This window comes from Rhynchophorus ferrugineus, unplaced genomic scaffold (assembly GCF_030347505.1).
Source record: "Rhynchophorus ferrugineus isolate W39M unplaced genomic scaffold, kcgeb_rfMv2 rfM3, whole genome shotgun sequence".
NCBI lineage: Eukaryota > Metazoa > Arthropoda > Insecta > Coleoptera > Curculionidae > Rhynchophorus > Rhynchophorus ferrugineus.
The window spans coordinates 28,986,476-29,012,942 of NW_027472582.1; the positions used below are offsets into that span (position 1 = coordinate 28,986,476).

The 26,467-nt window shown below is 30.9% G+C and overlaps 1 protein-coding gene across 5 annotated transcripts in view; it reads left to right on the forward strand.

Moving 5' to 3' along the window:
• Rim (Rab3 interacting molecule) overlaps positions 1-26,467 on the forward strand; it is a 60,253-nt gene that overhangs the window by 23,808 nt on the left and 9,978 nt on the right. For 2 of the 5 annotated variants that reach the window (XM_076398213.1, XM_076398215.1), the window contains exons 6-18: positions 1,367-1,614; positions 4,933-5,146; positions 8,093-8,266; positions 8,984-9,120; positions 9,887-10,058; positions 13,922-14,118; positions 14,267-14,494; positions 16,914-17,165; positions 17,219-17,520; positions 19,156-19,412; positions 20,660-20,815; positions 22,781-22,931; positions 24,839-25,050. In XM_076398213.1, the coding sequence (XP_076254328.1) occupies positions 1,367-1,614; positions 4,933-5,146; positions 8,093-8,266; positions 8,984-9,120; positions 9,887-10,058; positions 13,922-14,118; positions 14,267-14,494; positions 16,914-17,165; positions 17,219-17,520; positions 19,156-19,412; positions 20,660-20,815; positions 22,781-22,931; positions 24,839-25,050 (2,700 nt within the window). Of the gene's footprint in view, positions 1-1,366; positions 1,615-4,932; positions 5,147-8,092; positions 8,267-8,983; positions 9,121-9,886; positions 10,059-13,921; positions 14,119-14,266; positions 14,495-16,913; positions 17,166-17,218; positions 17,521-19,155; positions 19,413-20,659; positions 20,816-21,532; positions 21,681-22,780; positions 22,932-24,838; positions 25,051-26,467 lie in introns of all 5 variants that reach the window. The other 3 variants (XM_076398214.1, XM_076398216.1, XM_076398217.1) reach the window with 3 other exon arrangements.

Here is a 26,467-nt window from a genome sequence, read left to right on the forward strand (position 1 = left end):
TATACCCGATATGATTTAATACATAGTAACGCAATTTGTTTTAATTCCTTTGAAATTATTTTATAGGCCAATAATATTAATTGTTGTCGCAAAATACTTTTTGTGAGTTTGTGAGGAACCAAAGTGATATAAAACTGGTTGTTCAAATAAGGAACAATTTTAATGCTAAGTAGGGAGATATTTTTTTATAACTTTTTTTACTTATATTATTACCAGTTTAGAGGTAATATGTTAACATAATTCATTTTTGTTGCTATTAATACCACTGTGCTTGCATCTTGTGGTATCTTCAATTTATTTTAAGTTTAAGCATACTTATTAGGATGACCCGAGTGTTTTAAAATCATCTAATGTTGGACCTGCTGTTGTCGAATAAATTGTCCTTTTTCTATTTATTGAAGTGTGTGGTTTCTGTTACTTTTAAAGTGAATATTTAGTTTCGTGTTATGAGCATTATGACAAAAAATTTTCTTGAAAACTTTTTGGGTAACTATAAAAGTCTTCTTATAAATAGTTGATGTTTGAATACAATTTATATATTTAACTAACTTTCTTGTTATTCCAGTAAAAAGTCCAATATTTAAAATATTTGAAATATATTTTAGGTATAATAGGATGTCATACAGAATTTCAAGTCAAATAAATCCCATCTTATTTGAATCCAATGAATTCATCAAATGAGTTGCCAGATATCTAGGCAGGTCTAACAGACAACAACGACTATACATTTCTTCACTTTGGTTTCAATTGACAATTTGGTTATTTATTATTCGAAGGAACATAAGGGTCTATTAAGTAGAGACACTCATGGTTGTCTTGGTCTATAGGAATGGTCTTATTTTGGAGGTAATATTGATAAGGGCTATAAAAATCATCATAAAACTTTCAATAAATGTTTATTTCTAATGTATCGGCTTAATTTTGGTCCCTTTTTGTACAGATTGATGATCTCAAGTAATACAATATTTCGTGAATAGTTTGATTCATAATCAGTAATCTAATATTTTTTAGAATATCCATCATTTTAATATTTATTAATAGAAAGTTGTATAGAACATAATTTCGTCAGTGATATATCATATTATGTATCAGTTAATTTAGAATACTGCAATAGTTTTTTTAGGCCAGTTAATATCCAACAAATACTAAATCATTAAAATGGAAAGTGTCGTCTATGATGGTATCAAATGTTCTATTTTCTTTAGTACTACTTCATTAACTACATACTAATAAAAACACCAACACCAACACACATTACGATATTTACACATATATCCATGAGAAATACATATATCCTGCTACTCTCAACGATAATCATATCATACAAAGAGCTTAGAGTAGGTTAGACAATCATCACCGATTTTAGGAGTGGATGAGACTGATGACTGGCCACCCCTAAGTCACTATATAGTAGCGCCTCCTCACAGACCCCTTCAAGATGTGACGGCAGATAATCGAGGCTTTACCGAAAGAAGAAAGAAAACGGTCCGATTCGACCACCAGGATGGTCGACAGGGGTCGCAAGGCTCGCAGGATTCCCATCGGGATTCTGGTATCGATACGTCTTCCACATTCACCTCCAGCGAGGACTCGACTAGAGGAGATTTTCCCAAGGTGCTTAGAGTCCACTGTAGGAGATGAGGAGTAGATATCCCGTAGATTATCGCTTGTCTCCAGACAGTAATGCATTTAATGAGGGTGATATTTTATAGAAATTTTGATTCAACAGTTGATTGTTTTGTTTTAATTGACATATCACACTTACAGTACAAAAAATTTGTAGCTTGTACCGGATAAATCGTACATGATCACTTCCCAAATAATACTTTTTCGTATTAATATTATATTTACGGGGAAATAATATACAAATATTGTTTTATCTATAATATATCACCTGTACAAGTAGGTATGAACATAATACACCTATCACAAGCAACATATTAATATTTAAAGCTTTTGTTATGCAACAGTTTACGTTAAGAATGCAAACAGTTAAATTGACTAAATTAACTTTATTTCAAAATCAGATACAAAATATTTCAGGAACCAGAAGCTATCAAATTTAACAATAGGAAGTAGTGATCAGTAAACAGTACATGAACTATATTAAATATATATCGTATAATATACAGTTTTTATTCTGTCAATTTTATTTATATGCGATTTTAATTCAATTTGTTACACTTCATCATTATATTTTCTTAAATATTCTTTTTTCGTTTTTATAATATAAATAGACAAAGACGTCGGCCAAAACTCCCGCTACCATTTTGATTACCTTTAACTTTGCTCAATGAAATGATAAGTAAGTTTGGTTTTCATAAAAGTTTATTTGGTTTTTCCTTTTTGTTTAGTTATGATTGTAAAATTATATCGGTTAAATGGTGACCGCGATTCACTATGCAACTTTCGGCTCTTTTTAAGGCATTTATCATGACATCATGTAACATCTGAGGCTGAATTTCTTCAATTTTATGACGAATATTATCTTTAGAATGTTGATTCATTCGTGGCTTATTCATATAAACTTTTGATTAAAAAAAACCCCAAAGTCTGGTGTTGTTAGATCCGGAGATCTGGCTGGCCATGCTAAAACGCCACTTCGCGAAATTAGTCTTCATGGAAAACCCCATTCAATAATTGAATTGTTGAACGAGCTATGTGTGCTGTGGCTCCATCTTGCTGAAACCACATGTCCTCTAGTTCTTGCTCTTCCATTTCACAAGAAAATTTTGAAAAACCTTGGTCATTTTCAAAAAAATATAGACCACTGATGTTTCCAGCATGAATTCGACATCATACAGTTGATTTTAGTGGATGCAATGATATTTCATGAATGAATTGAGGATTCTGTGTTCCCCAAAACCGGCTGTTCTGTTTATTGAATTGGCCACTGAGAAGAAAATGGGCTTCATCGCTCATTATCAATTTAGACGAAAAATCTTCAATTTCACCATACGGATTTAGGATTGCATACTGTACTCAACTCGTTGATCAGGATCTCTCGGTAGCAATTTTTGGACTAATTCAGTTTTGTACGTAACATTTTCAAATCAGTTTTCAAAATTTGCCTTAAACTGCGTGCAGAAATGTATAACTGGGAACCATGTCTCCGAATTGATGTTTCTGGAGTCTCTAGAATACTATCGGTCACAAGAGCCATATTTTCAGCGTAACGAAACGTCCGTTATCTTCCAAAACGAGGCATGTCTGCTGTTGTACCATACTTCGCATGTAAACGATAAATTGTGGTTTTGTGAGGGAATGGACGATTAGGATATTTTTGACTCAATTTCCGCTTAGTGGCAATAATGGAACGATTATTTTCAATAAATATTGTCACTATTTCACATAACCAACATGGCGCGCAATCAAAATGGCAATGGGACTTTTGCCCCACCTGTTATGATTTAAAACAATAAATTAGTTTCTTTTAATTTGTAGAAAATATTAAATAAAATTTTATGAACTTATCTAAAGATATATATTACTAAAAGGTAATTGTAGTTACAGCTATTTTTTATTGGTGTAAATAATATATTTATTAATAGATAATAACGCATAAATGATCATTATTTTATTATTGAACTTATTGGAATATAAAAATGCATCTTGAGTAATATTTAATAATAATATTAGTTGCACAAAGGCACTTTCTGGTTCAAAAAGCTTTAAAGAAAAAAAGCCGCGGTGAATTTTATCCTAGTAATGTCGTCGTGGCCCTTCTTTAGATTCAATAAATTATTTGGTTACTTGGATACCTACCAAGTCTGTTGGCAGTTACAACTGCAACTGCCGATGGAAATGGCAGCATTTTGTTTAAATTTCAAATTTATCGTTGCGGTCTTAAGATGCATGTTGTTGAGATTTGTTCAACTAAAAAGAAATTTACGTTTACATGATTGCAAAACGGATTTATTGCTAACTAGAAATGTGTGCCTTCCAATAATAAATAGGACTTATTTAAAGTGTGAAGAAATATTCACTATTTTGTTAAAACTCATTATTTCTGTTCGAAACAGTTTTCTCGAGATATTGTATACCAATTTTTATGTCGAATTAGTGGTTTAGGAGGTTTGTAGGGATGTTATGAATTTATCTCAATTTATCTGATTTTGAAACTTATGTTTTTATGACAATTATGTGGTTCTAATAATCTCTAGAAAAATTATATTAAATTGCATTTCTAATGAATAACGATTTATTTTTAATGAATTAATAAACAAATTATCATGGCGTTTTCAATAATCAAGGGTTTCAGTCAATATTTCTTATTTATTTTTATGTTAACATTAAGTAGCGAACATGTTTCGTGGATATTGCTATGAGTTATCTAATAAACAACACTTTTGATTCAATTTTATTTGTTTTTAATTCATTTTCAAGAAAAAATTCAAGAGTCCTATTTACTTTGGAGTTTATCTAATAATTATAATGCATTTATTAATAAGTGAGTGATAATATTTATTTTTGAAATCCTCATATATAAAGAAATGTATATTTGGGTATAAAAGTTTCGTAAAGCTTTTCTGAATAAAATATTGACCATTGCTAGCTCAATTATTGAGTTAATCTTCAATTTTTAAACCTAGCTATTTTATTGTGATTGTAAATTATATAAGCGCATGAGCTGAACGAATTTGCATTGTTTAAACGCTATTGGCCTGTGTGCTCTGTTTTAACACTGAGCTGTAGAAGAGATCTGTATATATAACATTTAACTTAGCCTACTAAGAGCATTCATATTTATATTATTTATATTAGATTTTATGCCTTTTTACATATTTGCATATATGCATCATTAGTATCAGTGCTACATTGAGCTGCGAATTCTTATTTGTGCATAAAGCAATAACAATCGCTTTTTAGATGTAAATATTTTTTGCAGAAGTAGTGAGACTATAGTCTGTCGATAATCATAGTTTTCTATAGCATCCTCATTCCTGGCAAGTCTCAAGCGACGGAACAAGGATGACTGGTCATATGATATTACGAAGGGGTAACACGGAAGCGACCGGATCTAGCGCTGCCATATTAGGATTAAAAGTAATAGGCGGGAAGTTATTGGAAAATGGATGTAAAGGGGCTATTATAGAAAAAGTGAAGAAAGGCAGCATTGCTGATGTCGACGGACAACTAAGACCAGGTTAATTAGTCATTAGATTAGGATAGATCGGATATAATTAAGTAGAGAGTGATCTAGAACAAAAGTCGTAATTTAAAAATCTTATACGAACCCAGTCTAATTTTTACGTGCTTGGATGTACTCTGGTCAATTTTTCACTATATAAAGGTATTTATTGAGAAAAGTTAGTACAATATATATTTATCAAAATATTTTCTATAATTTTCTACAAGTTTCTCCATCTTTCTTGTTACGTATCTATACCGTACTGAAAGAAAGATGTTGGTAGCTTATATAGGCCAAGCCATTCTGCATCGATCTGAAACAGTGGTAATTAGGAGCTATGTCTGGTGAGTGCGCTAAGTGCGATATCCTTCACAAATCTTGCAATATATGGACAAGCATTGTCATGCAAAAGGATCTATTTACGTCTGTTATTCGCTATTGATGGTCTTGGTTTCAGTGATGTAGATAGCAATTAGATGCAGTAAGAATATCATTCGAGTTTAGCACCTTTAGCCCTGAATTTAGCTTGTATTACATTATATCTCGTTAATCATAAATATTATATGCGTATCAATACTTTATGGTCATGAATTTTCCACTTCGGTGTTGATGTGGTTGATTTTCCTATATTAGCTTATGACTATTTGCACTTGTGATTGTCTTAATAGAGCCATCTTTCATCGCCAGCCCTAATACACCATCATTTTTTTCTTAGCAAGCAATGAAACTGTGATATTGAAACGGTTGGAAATGGTATTTTTACTTAATTCATGTGGTACCTATTTTCTATCCTTTCGGGATTTGTTCCATTATGTAAACATTAATTCGTTTTGTAATTCATTGTATTCGAACTTTTTTCGTCATTTTTTCGGACATCATCACCATAAGCTTCTAAAACTTTTGGATGCAAATGGAGATTGGTCTGGAAATCTCCAGTTTTGGTGTTCTATGATTAGTGTCTGCATAAACCAAACTTAGTAATACTAAAATGAAAACTGTTTTTATGAAGTTTGTGTAGGAATATGTCAAACATGGAATTTAACAGTTGCTTACATTGATGCATCGTATGTTCACCAATAGATATCACTAATCAAAATACATGCAAGTACTTATTATATTGCCTTAAAATATATATTAACTACTATTAATTTACAGCGTGATCTACAAAGAATTTTTGAGATTTTGCCATTGTAATTTTCGCTACAGTAAAATAATAACAAGTGGAGAGTGATTTTAAATTGTAATAACAATTGTAACTTCAATAAGTCCGATTCGATTATGCTGATGTAATTGAAATAAAATATTCATTAAAAATAAAATTCAGAAAAACTTATCTTCTCTCAGTTTTACAGAATTTGTCTTTTTTTCTCTCAGTATTTCCATCCCGAATGTAAGAGTGTCGTAAATGATACCTCTAGGATTTAAATTTCGAAAAATATAGTTACATTTAATTATGTTTCCATTGTAATAAGTTAACACCATTAAATAAAATAGTTTTTTATTTAATAAAGAAAATTTTTGGACCATCATTAGCGTTGGATTAAGACCATTTGATGCACTAAATAATTCATGCATGTGGACCCCCTGTGGCGGTCTATGTTTCTTGATATTTCTTTGTGATATTTATAATGCCTCCCAAGACGTGATGCCGTAAGTAATTGCTTAATTTGCTTAGAGGTAATCGGACACTGACTTCCATATATTAAAATTAAAACCAACAAAGACAATAAAGTTTATTTGATAGCATGTGGTTTACCAACAGTACTTGCTATTTATTTTAATAACAATAATAAATCAAAAAAAGTTTGTAAAGTTTAACGGATGTTAATTTATTGGTATTAACCAAATATTATTGAAGAATAAGCCACAATTATGGTACAACTCAATAACCTGTTCGTTTTTAGCATACTTGAGGTTTTCATTGAATACTTAAATTATTACCAATATAAGTTTTAAACTCGATAATAGGATAATTGGTATCCTACTTATAAATAATTTAGGACTGACATATTCCTATGTTTTCTCCTTTCTCGAAGCATTAGTGCACACTAATGTCGTAGTTGTATTGTTAGATATGGCCTCATCTACATTGGGTAAACACCTTCCTCCCACCTTATGATAGTACCAACTTCCTAATAAGGCCAATCATGGGGTGAGTACATGAATACTAACAGTTATCCTGGTACTTTGATACCTGGGAATCGCATCAGATCGCACTACTATTTATATTCTAATAAAAACACATTTCTTATACTGATTTGAATCTAATAGTATAGTATTCTGCTTTTAAATTATCGCTAGTTTCGTGAGGTTAAAACAGAAAATGCAAGTTTTGTTCATGTGCATTAGTAAATACATCTGTACGTTTCAAAAATTTGAATCCCACTTCTGGCAGTTAATCTTAAAATATTCTACAAGTAACTTAATCCGTTTTACCTACTCTATTCTTATACTCTTCTTCATATAAACAGATATCTACTATATCTACCAATCGTATGCGACCATTTTGCAACTATTCAATCTATTTCAGCGATCTTATTCGACAACTTTCAAACGACGAGTTTTTTTTATATTGCTACATTGTTTTGTTGGAATTACTAAGGGTCACGATATATAATATTGTACTTAGATAGAGTTTTTGATCAAGCTCGTAGGCGACAGGGTTCATATAAGAATATTTGCAAATAAGTCAAAATACTGATGTATAAACAATATTAGCATACCATTATCTAAAAATACCACGATGATTTGTCTGATATAAATGGAATACTCATGTTGAACATGTTTCTCTGCTTTAATCAGTTATGTTGTAATAACGATAATATTATAACTGTTTATATATATATTTTCAATAGTTTTGTTAAAACAATGTATTTGAATTGCCGATCGCTGCAATATAAAATGTAATGATTAATATATGGTAAGTTGCTCATATGAATCGCCCATTATTTTTCGTTTTAGGCGACGAAGTAATAGAATGGAATGGTAGGTTGTTGCAAGGTAAATCGTATCAGGAAGTTGCGGACATTATCGCTGAAAGTAAACAGGAAGCGAATGTCGAATTAATCGTTAGCAGATTCATGAGTAGTAGGAGAATGGCACAAGCAAGTTGGAGACAATCCGTTGCTCAAAGAGGTATGGATATCAGAATGCAGAAACATAGAACAAATCACCAACACAAAAAATAAGAAAGGTGCATCATAGTTGACAGTGTTATGATGAGATTCGCTTCTTGATCAACTATCGCACAATAAATACTTTTTTAATATAAAGCGAAAATATAAAGAAATGTGATATATTGATTCATTTTTTTTTAATTTCAGGTATAACCGTTATGGTTACTGTCTTATATTTCATGTTTTATGTCACCCTTATACACCAAATTGGATTGAAGTTTAAACATGGAAACGACACTCTTTCCATATTTAAACATTCATTCCTAATACGAGCACAAAACACACCGCTGAAAATCACCTTTGCTAAAATACACAATTGTACACGATTTTAGATATACTTTGTGATTGTTTAGATACCCGCTATCCTTTCTTCTGTGTGGTTTCTTAGATATGTGTGTAGATTTAGATCAATATGGGAGCAACAACTGTGTGTTTCGGACTCGTAAACTATAAAACTAGTATTCTGTTTCGTTAAATTTTCTATCAATTGGCCTTGGGTCATAGTCACTACTTTTTTACTCAAGAAAGATATGTGACCTGCATTAATTATAACTGTTTTTGCATGTCACATGCACTATAGAGAGTTCACCAGACTAATACACATGTGTGACTTTTGTATGGACGCTAGTGTAATAGTTAACTTTAATTGGACTTAACCGTTTTTATTGTCATTTAGGTCAAACGAATATTTCATGGCCCGAATCAGAGGTTTATGAACGACCGCATGTCCTGGTGACATCACCTGGTAGTCCAGACCGTCAAGAAGCTGCGCCTTCATTACAAGGTCCTACTAGTGTAGGAGGTCGCGTTCAGGCAAGTCAGATCAATTTATTTGATTGCGTGATGAATTACTATCAGAATCTTAAGTACATATTCTCTATATTCATGGCAGCATTTAAATTTCTCGTTACAAATAGTAGATGCCTTCGATATTAGGCTAGGCATCTAGGATTAATTTTCGCTTGTTTCGCACTACCATATAAAACGTAACTCAAAATCACTCAACAATATGTGGATAAGAATGATCATATTACAATCACTGTGTTGTGATTATTTTGTCGAATCTACTTATAAAATTACCATTATTTTGTCAGTTATCGAATCTTATGCATCAATTAGAATTGATAGTTTAATCTTTCATGATGTTTCGAAATCACTTATTACCAAACGCTGTATTTATAAGCTGTAGTAATGCATTTAGCATTACTTTCTCTGAATTTAACAGAGTAATTAAAATAATAATGCAGTTAAGGGTATTTTGCTTCCTAATAATTTGATAATAATCATAGGATGTGTTATTTACTACTCAAAAAATTAACCATTGTAAGAAGGCAAGGCTTAAATGAAGATATATATACCCTTAAAATGAAATGATAAATTACTGTTAAAATATAAAATTATTAAGAATTAAGACAGAAATTAATAATAATTGGGAATATTCAGCAGATCCTTTTATGTGATGCCAAGTTAAAATGAATAAAGGTAATATGTAGTTGTTTTTTCTATTTTATTCATTGATCAATTAATTATTATTTAATAAGATTTAATAAAGATTAATTAATGTTTGATATTAATGTAGGTGCGACTAGGATTTGATCCAACCACTTTACAACTCCTAGTCACGATAGTATGTGCAACAGGATTAACACAAAGGATTGATCCTGACCAACCTCTTCGGAATCCATACTGCAAACTATTTCTTCTACCCGATAGATCAGAAAAAAGTAAACGCCGTACTAGGACACTAGCAAGTAAGTTGTTTTTAAAGTAATTTAATAAAAAGTTCAAACGAAATCTATAAGATTTTTAAGAATTTAAATGTATATATTAATAAACTAAGATAATATTAATATAAGTCATATCAAGATAATTTATGTCAAAATAAAATGATGTGGGTTTAAGGCATATTATTTATAAAATGATATAAATTTGCGGAATATTTGCCTCTGTCTATGCTATCTGCTGTAACAGCACCTCTATATTATCGAAGTGTTTTCGTTATAAAGTATTTGTTATAATTGACCTTGTTAAATTATGATTGTTACTGCTAATTGCCCTTTGTTTAAAATTATATTAAAACCCTGTAATTTAAAATTATTTTTACTGTCAAACTACATTTAAAAGACCACCTTAATTCATTAACCCTATTCTCCTGATTTAACTCCGTTGGATTTTGTGCTATTTTATACATTTAAGAAACTTTTGGGGAGATTAATATGGTATCGATGAAGGCTTTAAAGTCCATCTCAGAAATTGAATTATACTATTTTGTTATTAGAAGTACTTCGTATCCACTTCTAATTGTCCATTCCTTTTCTATGCAACCGATGGGTTTTTTAATTATTCCCTTAGTATTTCACAATCTGCCCAACAGGCTATAAGTGTTTTTCACTGGGTACTGAGTACTTTGCACTGGCACTTCGAATCACACTCGTTATGGTTTCCGGAGAGATATAGCGTTCAATTAGGTTGTTACTGGAATAAAATGGGGCGTCAACGATGGCGTCAACTTACTTTGGAATCTTTGAAAATCTACTTTTTACCACTTTTTACCAGTTTCTAGTATTTTGATCCTTGTGGTTGATATTGGGTCCTCATGTGATGATAAAATCATCGTATCGTCAGCACATGTTAACGCAGTAGTGGTGATTGAATTTGGTACGTTTGGTATACAGAATATATAACAATGGGTCAAGGACACTGTCCTGTGCAATACCTGAATATGTTATATTTAGTTCAGTAGCCTGTTTCGCAATAACATTTCTATCTGCGAGATATGGCTTTTGTAGTTTAAAATGTGGATGGGGCAGAAGATGTTTCAATTTAACTTGTAGTTCCCACCGATTTAAATTATTACTTATTTTATTGATCAATCTGTGAATTCGCTCTATTTTTCCGTATTTGTTACGGACGAGTTTCTCGAAAAGTGCTAGGGAAGTAGGTTAGACGTAGCATGTCATTAAATGTAAGCTATACATATATTAATTTGAAGCAATTTTCTGAGAGTTCTTGTAGATTGTTCGGTTATTAGACCAAATCAGGGAGATTTTTTGACATTTTTACCCTTTGAATAGCATACTTTCTTCCTTACTTTGAATAATGGTTTCTCAATACTTAATTTATAATTTCGATTTCAATCTACTTTACCATTTCTTCAGAAAGAATTTCTTCAGCTCTTCAGCTTTTGATTGACCATTAAGATAGATATTATTCAAAAATAGTCGGCCTTTGTACGATCTTGTTTAAATTGAGCCTTTCAACATGAAATACATGAAATTCCTTTCTGATATAATCCTGAAAATATGGAGTAGACCGTAATAAAAGCTATGGTAACTATCTGAAGATTTTCTGAATATTACTAACGTATTATTGGAAATACTTTCTGCCGATCAGATCGAGAACTCATTCTTGATTCTGTGATTGATGTGCTAACTGAAATTAACAAACCGTTGTGACATATTTATGAAAAAAAGTGGAACTGATTTTTACACTGTTAATATATAATTAATTGAATATTTCTTATAATATTAATTATGTGTGTTCATCGGTAATTTTATATCCGGTTTCGTATTTTACGTAGAATAAAGGGAGAACCAAATATAATTTGGCGCACGAGCCAAGATATAACCAAAAAAAAAAACGCAGTAGCGTGTGTGATTTATTTCCTGAGCATTTTATCTCTGGCAATGGGTTAAGGCTAACGTGCAGTTTGGCGTAAGGGTTGTGCGATCTGGCAGAGATACGAGCTGCCGGATGTGCGTTATAAGTTTAATAATAAACATAATATAAATTGTGCCGTGCGTATTACCACGATTGATACATCATAGATATAATGGATTCATTGATATTAATAAGGTAAAATTATATTGTTAACGGAATGATTTATAAATGAATAATTTTCTAGATACAAACTGCACTTAACGTGACAATTATTTTAATGTAATATTTTATTACTTACTTTATATTTTAGTAACTTTTTGATATACATATTTTCTTCTATAAATTTGTATTACTTTTATTGGTATCTAACACTAAATACTCTTGACAAATTTACAGATTCTTTACTAGATAATAATATCTTACTGTGATCGATTATTGAGATCCGCAATTGGAACTTTATTTTGAAAAGTAGATTTGTGTACCATAAAATCTAAAAGTTTAACATGACTAAAATGTATCATAAAATATTAATACCATTACTAAAAGTTAATCTAACTTTTATTAATGCAAATTTAATACTGAACAGTACTAAAAGTAAAGTATATTTTTGGTGCACTTATGACATACATACTTTTTGGTGTTATTCGTATTTTATGGAGTTTATATTGATTATTATAATATTGTATTGATTATCTTTACTGTTAATGAGTATTCTACAATTAGTGCTAATAATATCTTACTGAACTAGTAGAGCTGTTTTTGTAACAAATTTCATTGAAGTTTATTAAACAATTTAAAACTTCCGGGTATTGCTGCTTTTTATGAATAAAAATCTTATTTTATATATTCTGTTTAATTAAATTCTTGATTTACAATAAATTTAATTCAATATTATTTTAAGTGAATATATATTTATCTTGTTTAATGCTGTTGTTATTACAATACAATAGAATTGTTATATTAATTTTTTTGTAACAACTAATTTTTATTAATTGAAGTTTCAAATAATTTCAAATAACATTTCATTTTAAAATATGGATCAAAGCATCATCTTGTTTACCGGTTTCGTAGCCGGAGTGTTTCAGACGACAGGTCAGTCCTACTGTTGCGATAGTCACTTGTTTGAATCTCGGATTTACTTTATGTTTGTAATTATAATTGAAGAGGTCTGTAGGCAAAAGTATAAAAACCGACAAGAAATAGTTATCCCAGTTATGCCAGTAATCAAACTGGGTACGATCGAATGTGTTTGGGATGTTTCTAAGTTGTTCACTGATCAGTCGGTAGGTTTAATGTCGAAGACCGTGTTTCCATTAAGCAGTCGGATGATATGTCCAGTCTAGAGAGGGTTTAGAGGGTTTATCTTGCGTAAACAGGACACTAAACTATAATTAAAGAATTATATTATTTTTTAAATTATTTCTCTGTTCATAGGATAGTATTTCTTATTTAAAATTATCTAAAGGTTGCTGAATTATTGAAAATTGAAAAAATGTTAATTTTTGACTGAAAGATTGACTAAAATGATCAAGTAGTAATATATTATTTTTATAAAAACCAAAATGTGTTAACAATATAATTCGTTGTCTTTATTGTCTTTATTTCTTGCAATTAGTTAAAATAATGGTATGGTTAATTATTAAATCTTGATATACTTTTAAGTTAAAAAATTGCCAAATATGATTTTTTGTCAGATATACTTCCTGTTTAACTAAAATACTTAAGATAACTTAAGTTATCAAGTTTAACATTATATTTATTTTATTCAAAAAGAAAATATGATATGAATGAAGTTTGGTTTTTATTGTGTTGTGATCCTTAAGTAGTTTTCTTTCGACACTATCTATTTCTGCAATAACCTATATATAATGTTCAATCAACCATATCCAGAATTACAATGAAAAATAATTATTACTGTTGCAAAATATTATTCTAATTAATATTTTTTTTCTAGATACAATAGAACCTATGTGGAATCAAACATTCGTTTATTCAGGGCTCAGAAGGGCTGACCTTCGAGTTAGAGCTTTAGAAATTACTGTATGGGACTACCTCCGATTTGGTGCAAACGATTTTTTAGGTGAAGCTATTGTAGAATTGTGGCCTTTAGACGAACAACCTACCTGGAGAACCTTGGGACCTCACGAAGAAGTAAGACATTAGAATATTATAAATCGATTTTTTCAATAAAATAACTGTTTTCTTAGAGATATTGAAAGAAATATTCTTTGATCGAATTCATATATCTATATTTGTTTGCTTCTCTAATGTTTACTGTATATATTTGTTTGAAATGTAGGTGGCTTTAACGCCAAGTGAACACCTATCCCCACCCAGTACTGGCAGCCGCTTTTCTGACAGTGATACGCCATCAGAGTGCGAAATTGAAGGGGGTAGAGAGCGGCGGGGGGCGGATGGGGCCAGTGTTAGTAGTGTAGGTAGTTCGTCCAGTCCGCCACGTGAGACTGAAAGGAGATCTAGAAGAGATCAAGAATCAATGCAATCGTACAATCAAAGATATAAAAGGGTAAGTAAGATAGTTGAAAATCGATTACTAAACATTTGTTCTTTGATAGGTATACATTTATTCCTTTCTATCTGAACTATAGATATTTTAATTTACATTTCATTCTAGTTTAGACTAGATTAATTAAATATCGGGTTGAAATTTTGCAGCTAATCATCATTATCTTAAAATCTGGAATTCAAATATTCAGATGTGATAATAGTGATGATATAATGTGTAATAAGTTAGTTAGTTAAACATGCAACAGTGAATAATATCTGCCTTATTACTAATTTTTCCATTTTGCCATAAGGTTTTATTAGTTTTTATGGATTTTAGCTAATAGAAAACTGAAAAAAGACTAAATTAGTATCCCACACAACAAAAATTATTTTTCAGATAATTCTCGATATTACTATATATACTCGATACTAATAGTAGTTTTATAATATCAGCCTATTATAAAATATATCACAAAAACTAAACCAATTTGCCTTTAAATTTAAAATACCTCTAAAATTTTTAATTTTATATTTATTAATTGATTTAAATGTTTTATTTCGATGAATACAATTTCATTTTAACAATAACTTGGGATCTTGCGAAGTATATTTTGGCCTTCTAATATAAAATCGCAATAAATTAGTTGCAGTTTAGAAAAGGGTTTATCGATTTTATATGAAGGGGGTCATAATAAGGCCACAATGAAAGCGATTGTAGCGCATGAAACAATCTGATTACGTGTCAGATTTTAAGTGCATTTATTCGGAAGGCTATATTCATACTGTCGCTTTATAAAGATCTACATTCATTAGACGTTTTTTTAAATAAATTTTTTATTATAACCTTTAAGTCAAAGTAAGTTATGCTAGTGTTTCTAAAAAAGTGTACTAGAGCAAATTTAAGATCCATAATGACGTTGTGGTATTAAATAAGTAGAACACATTTTTTAAGATGGTATTCTAGTCTTGAAATCTCAAAGACATTCATTTTACATTTTCGAAGCTTAAGCCTTTAGGAATATACCCTTAGGAGGATTTTTCAAAATTTAATTGATTTTATCAATAAAAACGATACTTTTGTTTGATTTCTGTGCTGTCAACTTAAAAGACTATTCAATTCAATTCTTACTAAATATATTCAAAGCTTCGAGGAAATGGTAAAAATAATATTTTGTTAGGTCTTCATAAAGTCTTTGTGTCGCATAGAATAGCTATTTAGAGTTAGCTGGCTTAATGTCTCTTTCTATAGCATATGAGGAGTATCTGACAATTCGGACTTCTCAGAATATCCTCTAAAATATCGATGAAGTTACACTTTATTTTTCTTCTTACTTATTCTAATTAATTCGAAGTAGCACGTACTGAAGGTAAGGTACTATTATTAATTATATCTTACATTAAATATGCTTAGTACAATCTTAATTTACAAATTAATGTTCTATTGTTCTGTTGTACTTGCATTAATACACAACCAAGACAAGTACGGGATTCAATCAATCTTCTGGTTTCCTGCGTGTAATCCAGTAGATGTACTTCTTCCACGTTGCTGATATTTAGCAACATTATTTCATATTTTAAGGCGAAATTTTGGATCACCTCGTGTATCCATTTGATTTCGATGTCATAGTAAAGCTCTACGTTGGTTACGTAGCGATAAGTATTGGTAATTAATCGTAGAATGTCTTTGTTTTGGGTGCGTTGGATTACTAGTTGGTTTGATGTTTTAGTGCAACCCCATATTTTCACCCCATAGGCCCAAATAGATTTTATGATTGACTGATAAAGCAATATTTTTGATTTTAGGTCAAGTTGAGAGTATCTTCCGACTAACAGTTGTTTGACTTCTAATCTAATCTGATTTGATTTTTGTCTAATATAATGTTTCCAATTTAACCTACCATCGAGATGTATTCCGAGGTATTTAGCTGATTCTGCTTGAGGAATCGGGTATATCACTAAAAAAAAATGACAAGCTTCTAGTCGGAGTTGTCTAAAAATACTATTCCCCAAAGTAGCTTTCCGATATCGCATCTGAATAGTTCATGCAAGTTAATATGAAAAATGAAAGTTTAGCATTTTTTATTTTCATAGATATCAGTGACGGGCGAAATGTATAATAAGCAAATTTTGTGATTTTCGTTATGTGATGACACGTAAAAATCGCTTGAGTGACTGATCTGCTGTACAGTATTAGTATCTGTTAGTATTCTTTCTTATTATAAAGATTTCTTAATAGTTCTTTCAAAAATAGGCTTCAGAATTGACATACAGCAATTTTAAGTTTTAATTTGTGAATATTAGTTTCGTAAATTTTTGTTCAAAAAACTTGGATGTATGTTTTCGCCGGTGTATTACCTAGCTGGTAATATCTGCAGCAGATAATTTAAACATAGATATTTTTGATGAGCCATTTTGGTAATAATACTATATTATTTCAGAATGGAATGATGGGTCAACGTTCACATTCAGCTGCTCCTTGCGATACCCAAGTCATCCACTCTTCTAGATCGCGATCGAAATCACCACGTCGTGGACCGACCGACTACCGATCTCTCTCACCACCGGATTGTGCGGCACCACCTGCTGTGGGATCTCGGTTTCAATCTAGATCAGCAACGGCCACTCCGACTGGTTCGCCGAAAAAACGACAATTACCTCAAGTGCCACATGCTTTAGTGCGAACGCTACAGGTTAGACATAATTTTCTGCTTTAAGGAACCGCTGCTCATTGTTAAATTTACAGGAGAGAGTAGCTCAAGATTTGGAAGATCGTTCAGTAGGTTGTAATAATCGTAGAGGAAAATATGTACACACATACAGAAGTACGGGGTCCAGTTGGGAACGTCGATACAGCGGACTTAGTGATAGTGATTTAACTAGCCACGTCAGATCAGGAAGTCATCATAGGAGACATGTATCACCAGATAGAGACAGAGACCCGTTAGGATTAGGTGATTTTGATAGTGATATGGAATCAGTGGTGTCAGTGACAAGTAGTGCATTTTCAACTCAGAGTGAGCGACCAAGAGGAAGTCGAATGACAGGGTAACTTTATTTTCTGTATCTTTTGATTAAATATCATCTGCCATTACTTACTGCAATAATCAGATGTTTAAAATAAAATTGTTATATGACGAAATACAAATTATTTTAACAGTTTGTGTCAGTAATTGCAATAATATTATTCTCTAAGAAAATCTAAATTCTCTATTAGGACCTAAATTCTATTCTTCTATTCTATTCTAAATTCTAATATTTTTTTTATATAATTATATATTAAAACATTAATAATATTACAAATACTGCATCTCTGATAAGAAAATAATAATATAAATATTGTTTAATAATATAGCATAATAATAAACGAGTTTGATAACTCTAAAAAATAATATGCTACGTAACGATCCACAACGCATAACTTGTCTGAAACAATATTATAAAGAAAAACACATATATTTTATTGATTTTAAACGAGATATTTTAACTGCTAAAGATACAGTTTCGACCAATAACAAAAACCAATCGCTTACAAAAAATGTGTTTCTGGCGCCAGCACATCTAGTAGGTCAATAGACGTATACAAGTCGGGGTCGGCTTTGATAAATGGCCTTACAGTCAAATATTCAAATTATAACTTGGCAAATAGTCAAGACGAAGCGAAAGAAACAAAAAAATGATACCGAATTTCAATGGTGGAGATAGCAACGCTTTGAAATGACTCGGGTTTTGCAACAATGAAAAAGTATATATATGATATTGTTTAATTCACCTGCCCACATCATGTCAAATAATGTTTGTTGAATATTGACATAAAATAATATATCTAACAATTTATTCTCAATATATTGATTTAAAGTTGTCCATAATTAGCGGCAATATATTGTAAAAATAATATATTGTTAGGCAATAATTTTATGTCGGAGTACAAAAAATACTTTTTGTTCAATAAACGAGTTAGAAAAACAATTGGAAAATTGAAACATTTTAGAAATAAGATTTGACAACTACTAACAATATAATCTTCAAACGTTAACTATTTTTGTAGCTGGTACTAGCTATCAGTATCATCTTTGAGTCAGCGTCCTTAATCTTTAATTTGAGCAAATTTATACAGTAAACACATCTATTAACAAACTATTTACATCTATTCAAGTAAAACAAACTCTCAGAAGTAGATCCAAAAGCTTAAGGATGGTTAATTTAATTTCGAAGACAAAAAAAAACATCGTGAAAGACTGAATGAGTAGGAAAGTTCATCAGTGAATAAAGTCATCGTATATGATTACAAAAACTATTATTATAGGAGTTGAAATGCGAATAAGTGATTTTGCTGTATGAGAACGTACGACAATATTTTTCGAAATTCATGAAAATCTACACGAAAACGCTTAAATAAAATGTTATAACTCACCTTAATCCTTCTGGCTATTAGTTATTCCAACTGTTGAGGAGAATTATGTAACCGATACAAATTTTGTCGACATTTTGATAATATAAATTTTGCTTTCATCTAGTTTGTCTATTAAAATTGTTTAAAATATTAATATATATTGATTTATATTAAAATTGATAAATTCAATATTACAATTAATTAACACAATATTCTTAAAACATACTTTACGAAATGTTATATAGGTGTGTTCTAGAATATTTTTATGTTTTTTTATTAATTTGTTTTAGAACGGAATATGTTAGTTATTCTACTTCTTATCGGAGTGTGCCAAGAAATTCTAAAGAACGCGAGATGGATCCCAGGGAACATAGAGATGCTGATCCTCTGGAACAGCATCATTATCATCAATACCATGAAGAGCCGCAACACCACTATCCTCACCATCACCATCATCACCATCATCATCGAAAGGATGGTAGTGTTAAGCGTGGTCAGTTTACAAGAAGTTTATCGAATACCGAGCCTCCACCAGATGAAAAAACTGGTAGGTCCAAAATGGTTGTATAGACATTTATTATAACAATGCATTATATGGTATGTCTTCACTGTCCGTAATGAAGATGGATTACTTTGATTAAAAGATTGTAAGGCTTATATAGCATTTGGCTTCTTTGTGGTCAAAAAATTGGGTGCTTGTATCTTTTCTGATATTTTTTCCCCTTTTTATTCAGAAAAACTATACTGTACCCAAAATATTTTCTAGCATTTCCTACAACATTTCACTATTTGTTTAGCAGAATAGCGATACCGTTTGGAAATAAAGATGTTGCTTTTGGAATAATCTAATCATCAATCACACTTTTTCAACATTTCGAAATCGTGTTTGAGTTAAGCCATACTGTATCGATCTGAATAGTTGGTAATCAGAATACGCTATGTTTGGTGAATACGCTTCTGAATACAGAACTTCCCACTCGAGCTGCATTACTGTATCCATCAAAAACTTTTGTAACGGTTAGCTGACAGTTATCGTCCAAGAGGATTACTTTTTGCAACAATGTGTGGTTCCTTGTGCTTTACTAATCTTTTCATACATCTGCAGTAACAGTTATATTCGGCTTTAGCATCTTTTAATATAATACACCTTGCTGATATCACCATATGCACACCTTTATGACTACGAATATTCGGCTTCGGTGTCGATGTGAATGGCTTCCCTAATCAAACCCAAGATATTCTGCGCTATGTAAGATAATGTAGTAAAATATGATGGTGAGCCATGCTTTCATAGCCAGTTATAATACATTACTGTAAAAAACACTACTAATAAAAAAAAACGTTTTTTTACCTGGGTAGGGTAGATTGTTTAATAATTGTTTACATTTATTTTTCGGATTTTTACCAATGGATATCGCTGATCATAATACATGCAATCTAATGATGTTTTTTTTTCTCTTTTTATCCAAATTATTATTGAATTAGTAATAGGCGGGAAACCCATTATTGATGTTACTAGTAAGATGAGAGTGACGGTATTTTTCACCAGGAACCAAAAACCAGAGCCAATTCAGACGTATTTGTCATGATGAAAAATTAAAACTTATTGGTCTGTAAGTTGGCCTTCTTGAAACGAATAGCTTCATGGGACTCACTTTGGGGTGGCGGAAGAAATTCATAATTAATCCCACGATTTTTACGTCTTACCATTTTTTGATCTCAGTAGCATATTGTATATATAAAATAGTAATACATACAAATAAATGTATACTAATAAATACAAATATATTTTAGATGGTAGCCTTAGTGATACAGCTGTAGGTCAACTGCATGGTCTGGAGGTACCACAAAGAGAAAGAAAAGAAGGCCGCGAAAGGGAAAGAGACCGACAGAGTCAGTTCGTGGGTTTAAGCAAAAAGAGTAACTCGACTAGTCAGCTTTCAGCAACAGGTAATTATTATGTGTATCACTAGATTATTGTAGACAATGTGAAATTACTTTTGAAAAAAAACATTTTCGTATGTATACATAACGGTTCTCCATATATATACATATATATTCCGGTATATCCATGTCATTTTACATTTTTTGTACAATATCAACGGTTACTATTTATATACATCTTTTTAATTTAGTTAGATGGTAAGTAATAAGATGTCTAATAAAAATATTGTCAGACAATGAAATAATATAACGTTGCAAACTTGCAAAATTCGATTCTAATCGGATTTCCTATGTAGACAAAAAATCTGAAAGTTAATTATAGTTATATCTAGATTAGTTTTGATGTGTGCAAAGCGTGTGAGCTCTTCCTCAAATTTTCCTTTATCCTAAATACCCCATTTATTTCAGTAATTTGTATCATTAAAAGGACTATTATAAATTTATACAATGTATTTTTACCATTACAATATGGGTGTATTATAATAAATAATTTATATACTATATAATGTAGATAATAAATAAGCTCACTATTTAAATATCATAATGTGATTTAATAATGTATTGGCATATCTCACTAGTTGCTTTCACATGTGCCAATCCGTTTTACCAATACATTATTTTGTCTATTGAATTTATATTTATAATACATTTTTATTTATTATAAAAATTTGACGATGCAAAATTTAAAATAAATATATCGATAATAAAAAGTGAATACCGCAGGTCGAAAAAGACGAATGGGCTTCGGCCGTAGGGGCAAAACGTCTTTCACTGTACATAGATCAGAAGAAGTACTGCCAGGTGACGTACGGTTGTCGAAGCAAGGGTCCTCGGCGTCCAGTGACGGAGAGGGTTCTGCAGATGGCGACAGGTGCTAAGATACATAAAAATTGTCAGAGTGTAATCGAGATATAATAAAATCATTACAAAATTTTAATTCTCCTATTTCAACGCTGAATTTCACTGGTATACCCTATGACAATTTTTAAAGAAAAACAAAAAGGATCCAAATTCACATCATCCATTCCCGTGGTCATTTCCTTGAGGAGCAAAACACGTAGATAGGTACATAGAGAGATGAAGTTCATCTAGATTGAATCTATGTGTTTAAAATCGAGTAATATTTAACAATTTTGTTCTTTAGAATTAATCGGTATTAGCTTACACAAACTTGTACACATTTTGCAAGTGAGTAAAACCCGCAAAAGATCTTAGAGTATCAATTAGATAAGTCGGATAAGAAATACTTTAGCTAAGCTAGAATGCAGAAGTAGCATAGAGTGAGGGGGGCCTGCTAAATTATATTAAGCCTCGTGCATCATAAAAATTATATCAAATAAGGTATAGATATGCGAGTTTTAATTTAACAGTATCCTACTCTAGTATTTTTTTTTAGTTTATAGAACATTTCTGTGCTTGTGACTTTTCAGCATTCTTGTAGAAATTAGAGCAACTGCTTTCTGTAACTAGAATGAGTGAATCAACGTTTCAAAACTGCAACGGACTTATTTTGTTCAACTGAAAACGAAATATAACATTCAATATATATCAAAATATTCGTTATTAATAAAGTAACGTCTGTTGAAAATTAGTTTCTGTCACATGTTTATTTTTTCATTTGGTATTGAAATGTTATTGCTTCGTATAACAGAGATATTTAATATCGAATTCATTTTATATTCGACTGGAGATATTTCATTTTTAACATCTTTTTTATTTGAAGCAAATGTTTTAGAATATATTTCGAAAACAGTCAGTTGCATATGGTTGTTGCCAATCAACACTTAACATTTAAAAGTTACCTAATATCATTAAGTGCGAGTATCATTATTATATTTTGCTTTATAATAATTATAATAATGAGACAAATTTCTAGGATATATAACATTGATACAATACAAATTACTAGGACACTTACATTTCTGAACATACATATGCAACTTGACTTAAGCTTACTGATTTCTGGCGCAGACACCGGGTACGGTCGAAAGCGCGCATCATCAAGCACCACGCCAAGCATCCAGAGGTCCCAGGAGGTAGTGCCAGCTATTCCCTCTCGGTCTGCCGAAAGCAGCCAAAGGGCATCCAGTTTAAACTCCATTTCCAGTTCCGAAGGATCATCGTAAGTAGAGGATTGGGATTACCACGATGTGTGCCCTTGGCTGCAGTGTTGCATTTCTTGACATCTTTTGTACATTTTTTTTCCTGTTTGTATTAATTGATATTTTCGGTTTGTTTGTCTCTTTCAAGAAGGTGTTTTATTTTTGATTTTGTTGCCATGATGAGTTAATGATCCTGATACAGATTTTGGTACCTGACATTGAAAATAATAAAATGTTGCACTTAAAATTCAGATAAAAATAAGCTGTTATCTAAGTCAAGATAATAAGACAGAATAACGAATATTGAGGGAAATAGTCAATTGTCTTCTGATTGAATATTTTATTTACTTTTTTACTCATTGAACTATAAATAATATACATAATTTTATAAATTTTTTGCAGATATATTTAAAATGTCTACCATAAAATAAAATTAATATTAAAAATAAGATCTCAATCTGCTAATATTTGTTACACTTTTTAAAACCACCAAGAGTCGAAATTGTTGCAAAAAAGTGTAAATTACTTTTACAAATGTCGCTTTGAACTTAAGTATTAATTAGCTTAGTAACTAATGAGTGGGAAATCTCTCCATAGAGAGTTTCTTCCTTATTGCTTCCTTTCTTACCGCCAACAAATTATGTTTAATTTCATCCAACCCCAAATTTGGCCCTTCAGTTTGAGTTTGGCGTCATTGTTCATCAATTCTTTTGTATTTGAGCTTAATTTTTTAAAATTCATATTAGCTTTCTATTTAAACCGATATTGGTATTCCCTTGGCCAGTGAAAAGACTGTTTTTTATTTTCTCTTTTCTTTTATACTGAGAGTACCTTTGGTTTCCATTGGTTTTATTCCCATGTCCTTATTTACTTTTGTTGTCATCTCCTTGTTTACGTTTTTGTGTTTTTATTTCTTCTTATCTCTCCTTTCTTCTTCTTTATTTCCAAGGTTTTTCGATTCCTTTGTCTTCTGGATTCTATTAAATACGGTTTTAGTAAATTTTGGTCTAGATCTTGATGAATTCATATTATGTGTTATCTATGCTTATCTTCAGTACTTACTTATTATACCCACGGTTATCTTAATTGGTCTCCTTTCCACTATCAAATGATTGCTTTTATTACTTACTATATCTACTTTATCCTCTCTCATTCCTGTTTATTGATGTATGGAGAAAATATGTAAATTTGATTTTAAAATCAACAATAGTTTTTCTTAGATTCAATATATTATAGAATTAATGATGTATAATACACAGAATATGTGTTGTTATTACACCAATTCATTTATATTTAATACAATTAAATAAAAACATCATGGCAATAAAATATCTAATGTGGCATGACCTATCAATGAACATATGGGGAAATGTTTAATAAGTTTGCCACAGCTTAGCAATACAATCTTAAATGGTATGTGTCCATCTTCGCGTGTTGGTATGTATTATAAACTATTTAGGCATGTTTTTCTTTTCAGTTTAGATCTCATTTATTCGATTATGTACTATATAAGGGAGTCACTACGTATATAAGTTAAATAGTAGTTTGAAATAAGCGATATTAAATTTTTGCATGGTACAATGTATAATATAGCACCGTTTTAAAGCACGGTTTTAGACACAAATGTCACATTCTAATATTTAATTATCACAATCAGTAGATCTAGTTCTTGGCCCGGATTTTCCATCTCTCTCTATGTACGTCTCTATGTTTGCTCTAATATATTTATTACTCCACCTACTTTTATATCGGTTTTGATATTCTCCTTTTTTAAGATCACTACTGTCTTGTAATTTGGGTAGCTATGTAGTGAACCCGGAATATTTAGTATAAATATTGTAACATAGTCTCATTCATTCTTTAGTAGACCTTGCTTCCCAAATTACAAATTGTTACTCTATGTAAATGTAAAATATCTGACCTTTAGGTGGTCACCATCGTTAAGGCTAACTGGCGAAGGTCAGTTGGCCGAATTCATCGAAGGTCTGGGGCCAGGCCAACTCGTTGGTCGACAAGTTCTCGGCGCTCCGTCTTTAGGAGATATCCAGCTCTCTCTGTGTTATCAAAAAGGATTTTTAGAAGTTGAAGTGATACGTGCCAGAGGTCTTCAATCCCGACCAGGGTCTAAAGTTTTACCAGGTATGTTAAAACATTGTTCTCTTACACTTTCTTATATCAAATTATGTTTATTTTATTTATAAATATTACTTTGTACCTATCGTACTTTTTTATATACTAAAATAACCAAAATATGGAGTTTTATATTTGGTGCAGTTGTGCTCTGATAGCTGCCCTGTTAACAGACCCACATGATTCATATAGAGTGTAAACATTCAAACCATTTACTTGGTCACCAATATTTTATAGCATTGCTATAAAACTAACTACTACTACTACTTAATAGCCAATATAATAGTTTTAATGAAATGATATTACTGCTTGATTGATTAAATATTATTTTTTGTTTGGAAAAATGCTGTTTAAAAATCAGTGTCTTGACAATTATTATGGGAATTAAGTAAATCAACTGTTACTACCTTGTATACAGAATTTACATGTAATCATATAAGCATTGATGATTCTGAATCTGGTCGTCCAAACACGGTAGTTGTTTCAGAAAACATAAAAAAGTTCATAAATTAGTTTTAGCAAAGTTACGAGTGATAGCTGATACCTTAATGATTATTAAAGGTGATATATTTACAGTTATCCCGAAAATATGAGCATGCGTTCAAGTAACTTTCAAAGAAGTTACCGCATTTTAATATACTGTCTAAAAATCTCGTAAGAACGCAGTATGCGACAATAAATTAAACAGATATAGATCACTACACATCTAAATAAAATTGTTGAATCAAATAAAATAATGAGTGGGCACGCTAACTCTTTTATGTCAACTGTTTTGGCATTCCTTTATATATTTTACATACTTTCATATTTTATACTTTATGTACTTTTTTTAAATTGCATTTTCGATATTCATTACGTTCCTATTCGATATGAAGAAATCTGCAGCCAAACCGCGACTTGGTCATATCTCAGTTGTTGGTTTTGGTTTCAACAATTTGAATAATTTTGTACCAATATTAAGGAATGGATAATTAAAACAATTAAAAGACAAGTAATTACATGAATTATTGGGCGAAAACCCCGCTCAAACTTTCAGAGGACTTTCAGACAGTTTAACGAATACTCTATCAACTGTTTCTAGACATATCGCGTTTACATACCACGGGAAAGATCCAAAATTAGTGAAAATGTCTGCCATACGAATGGAATGAAAATATTATTTCGAAGCAATTATTGTGAAATTGTGACTAGCAATGAAGAGTGGAACTACTACAATAATCCTAAGTGCAAAAAATTATGGATTAATCCAGAGAAACCATTTAACCTCAACACTAAAGAAGAATATTCATGGCCATAGAGTTTTTCTGCGCATATGATATAAAATAATGCAGTATATTATGAGCTGCTAAACCCGAATGAAATTGTTACTGCATATGTCCATCGATATCAATTGAACAAAGCATATTCACCAGTCATAGCGCTTTCT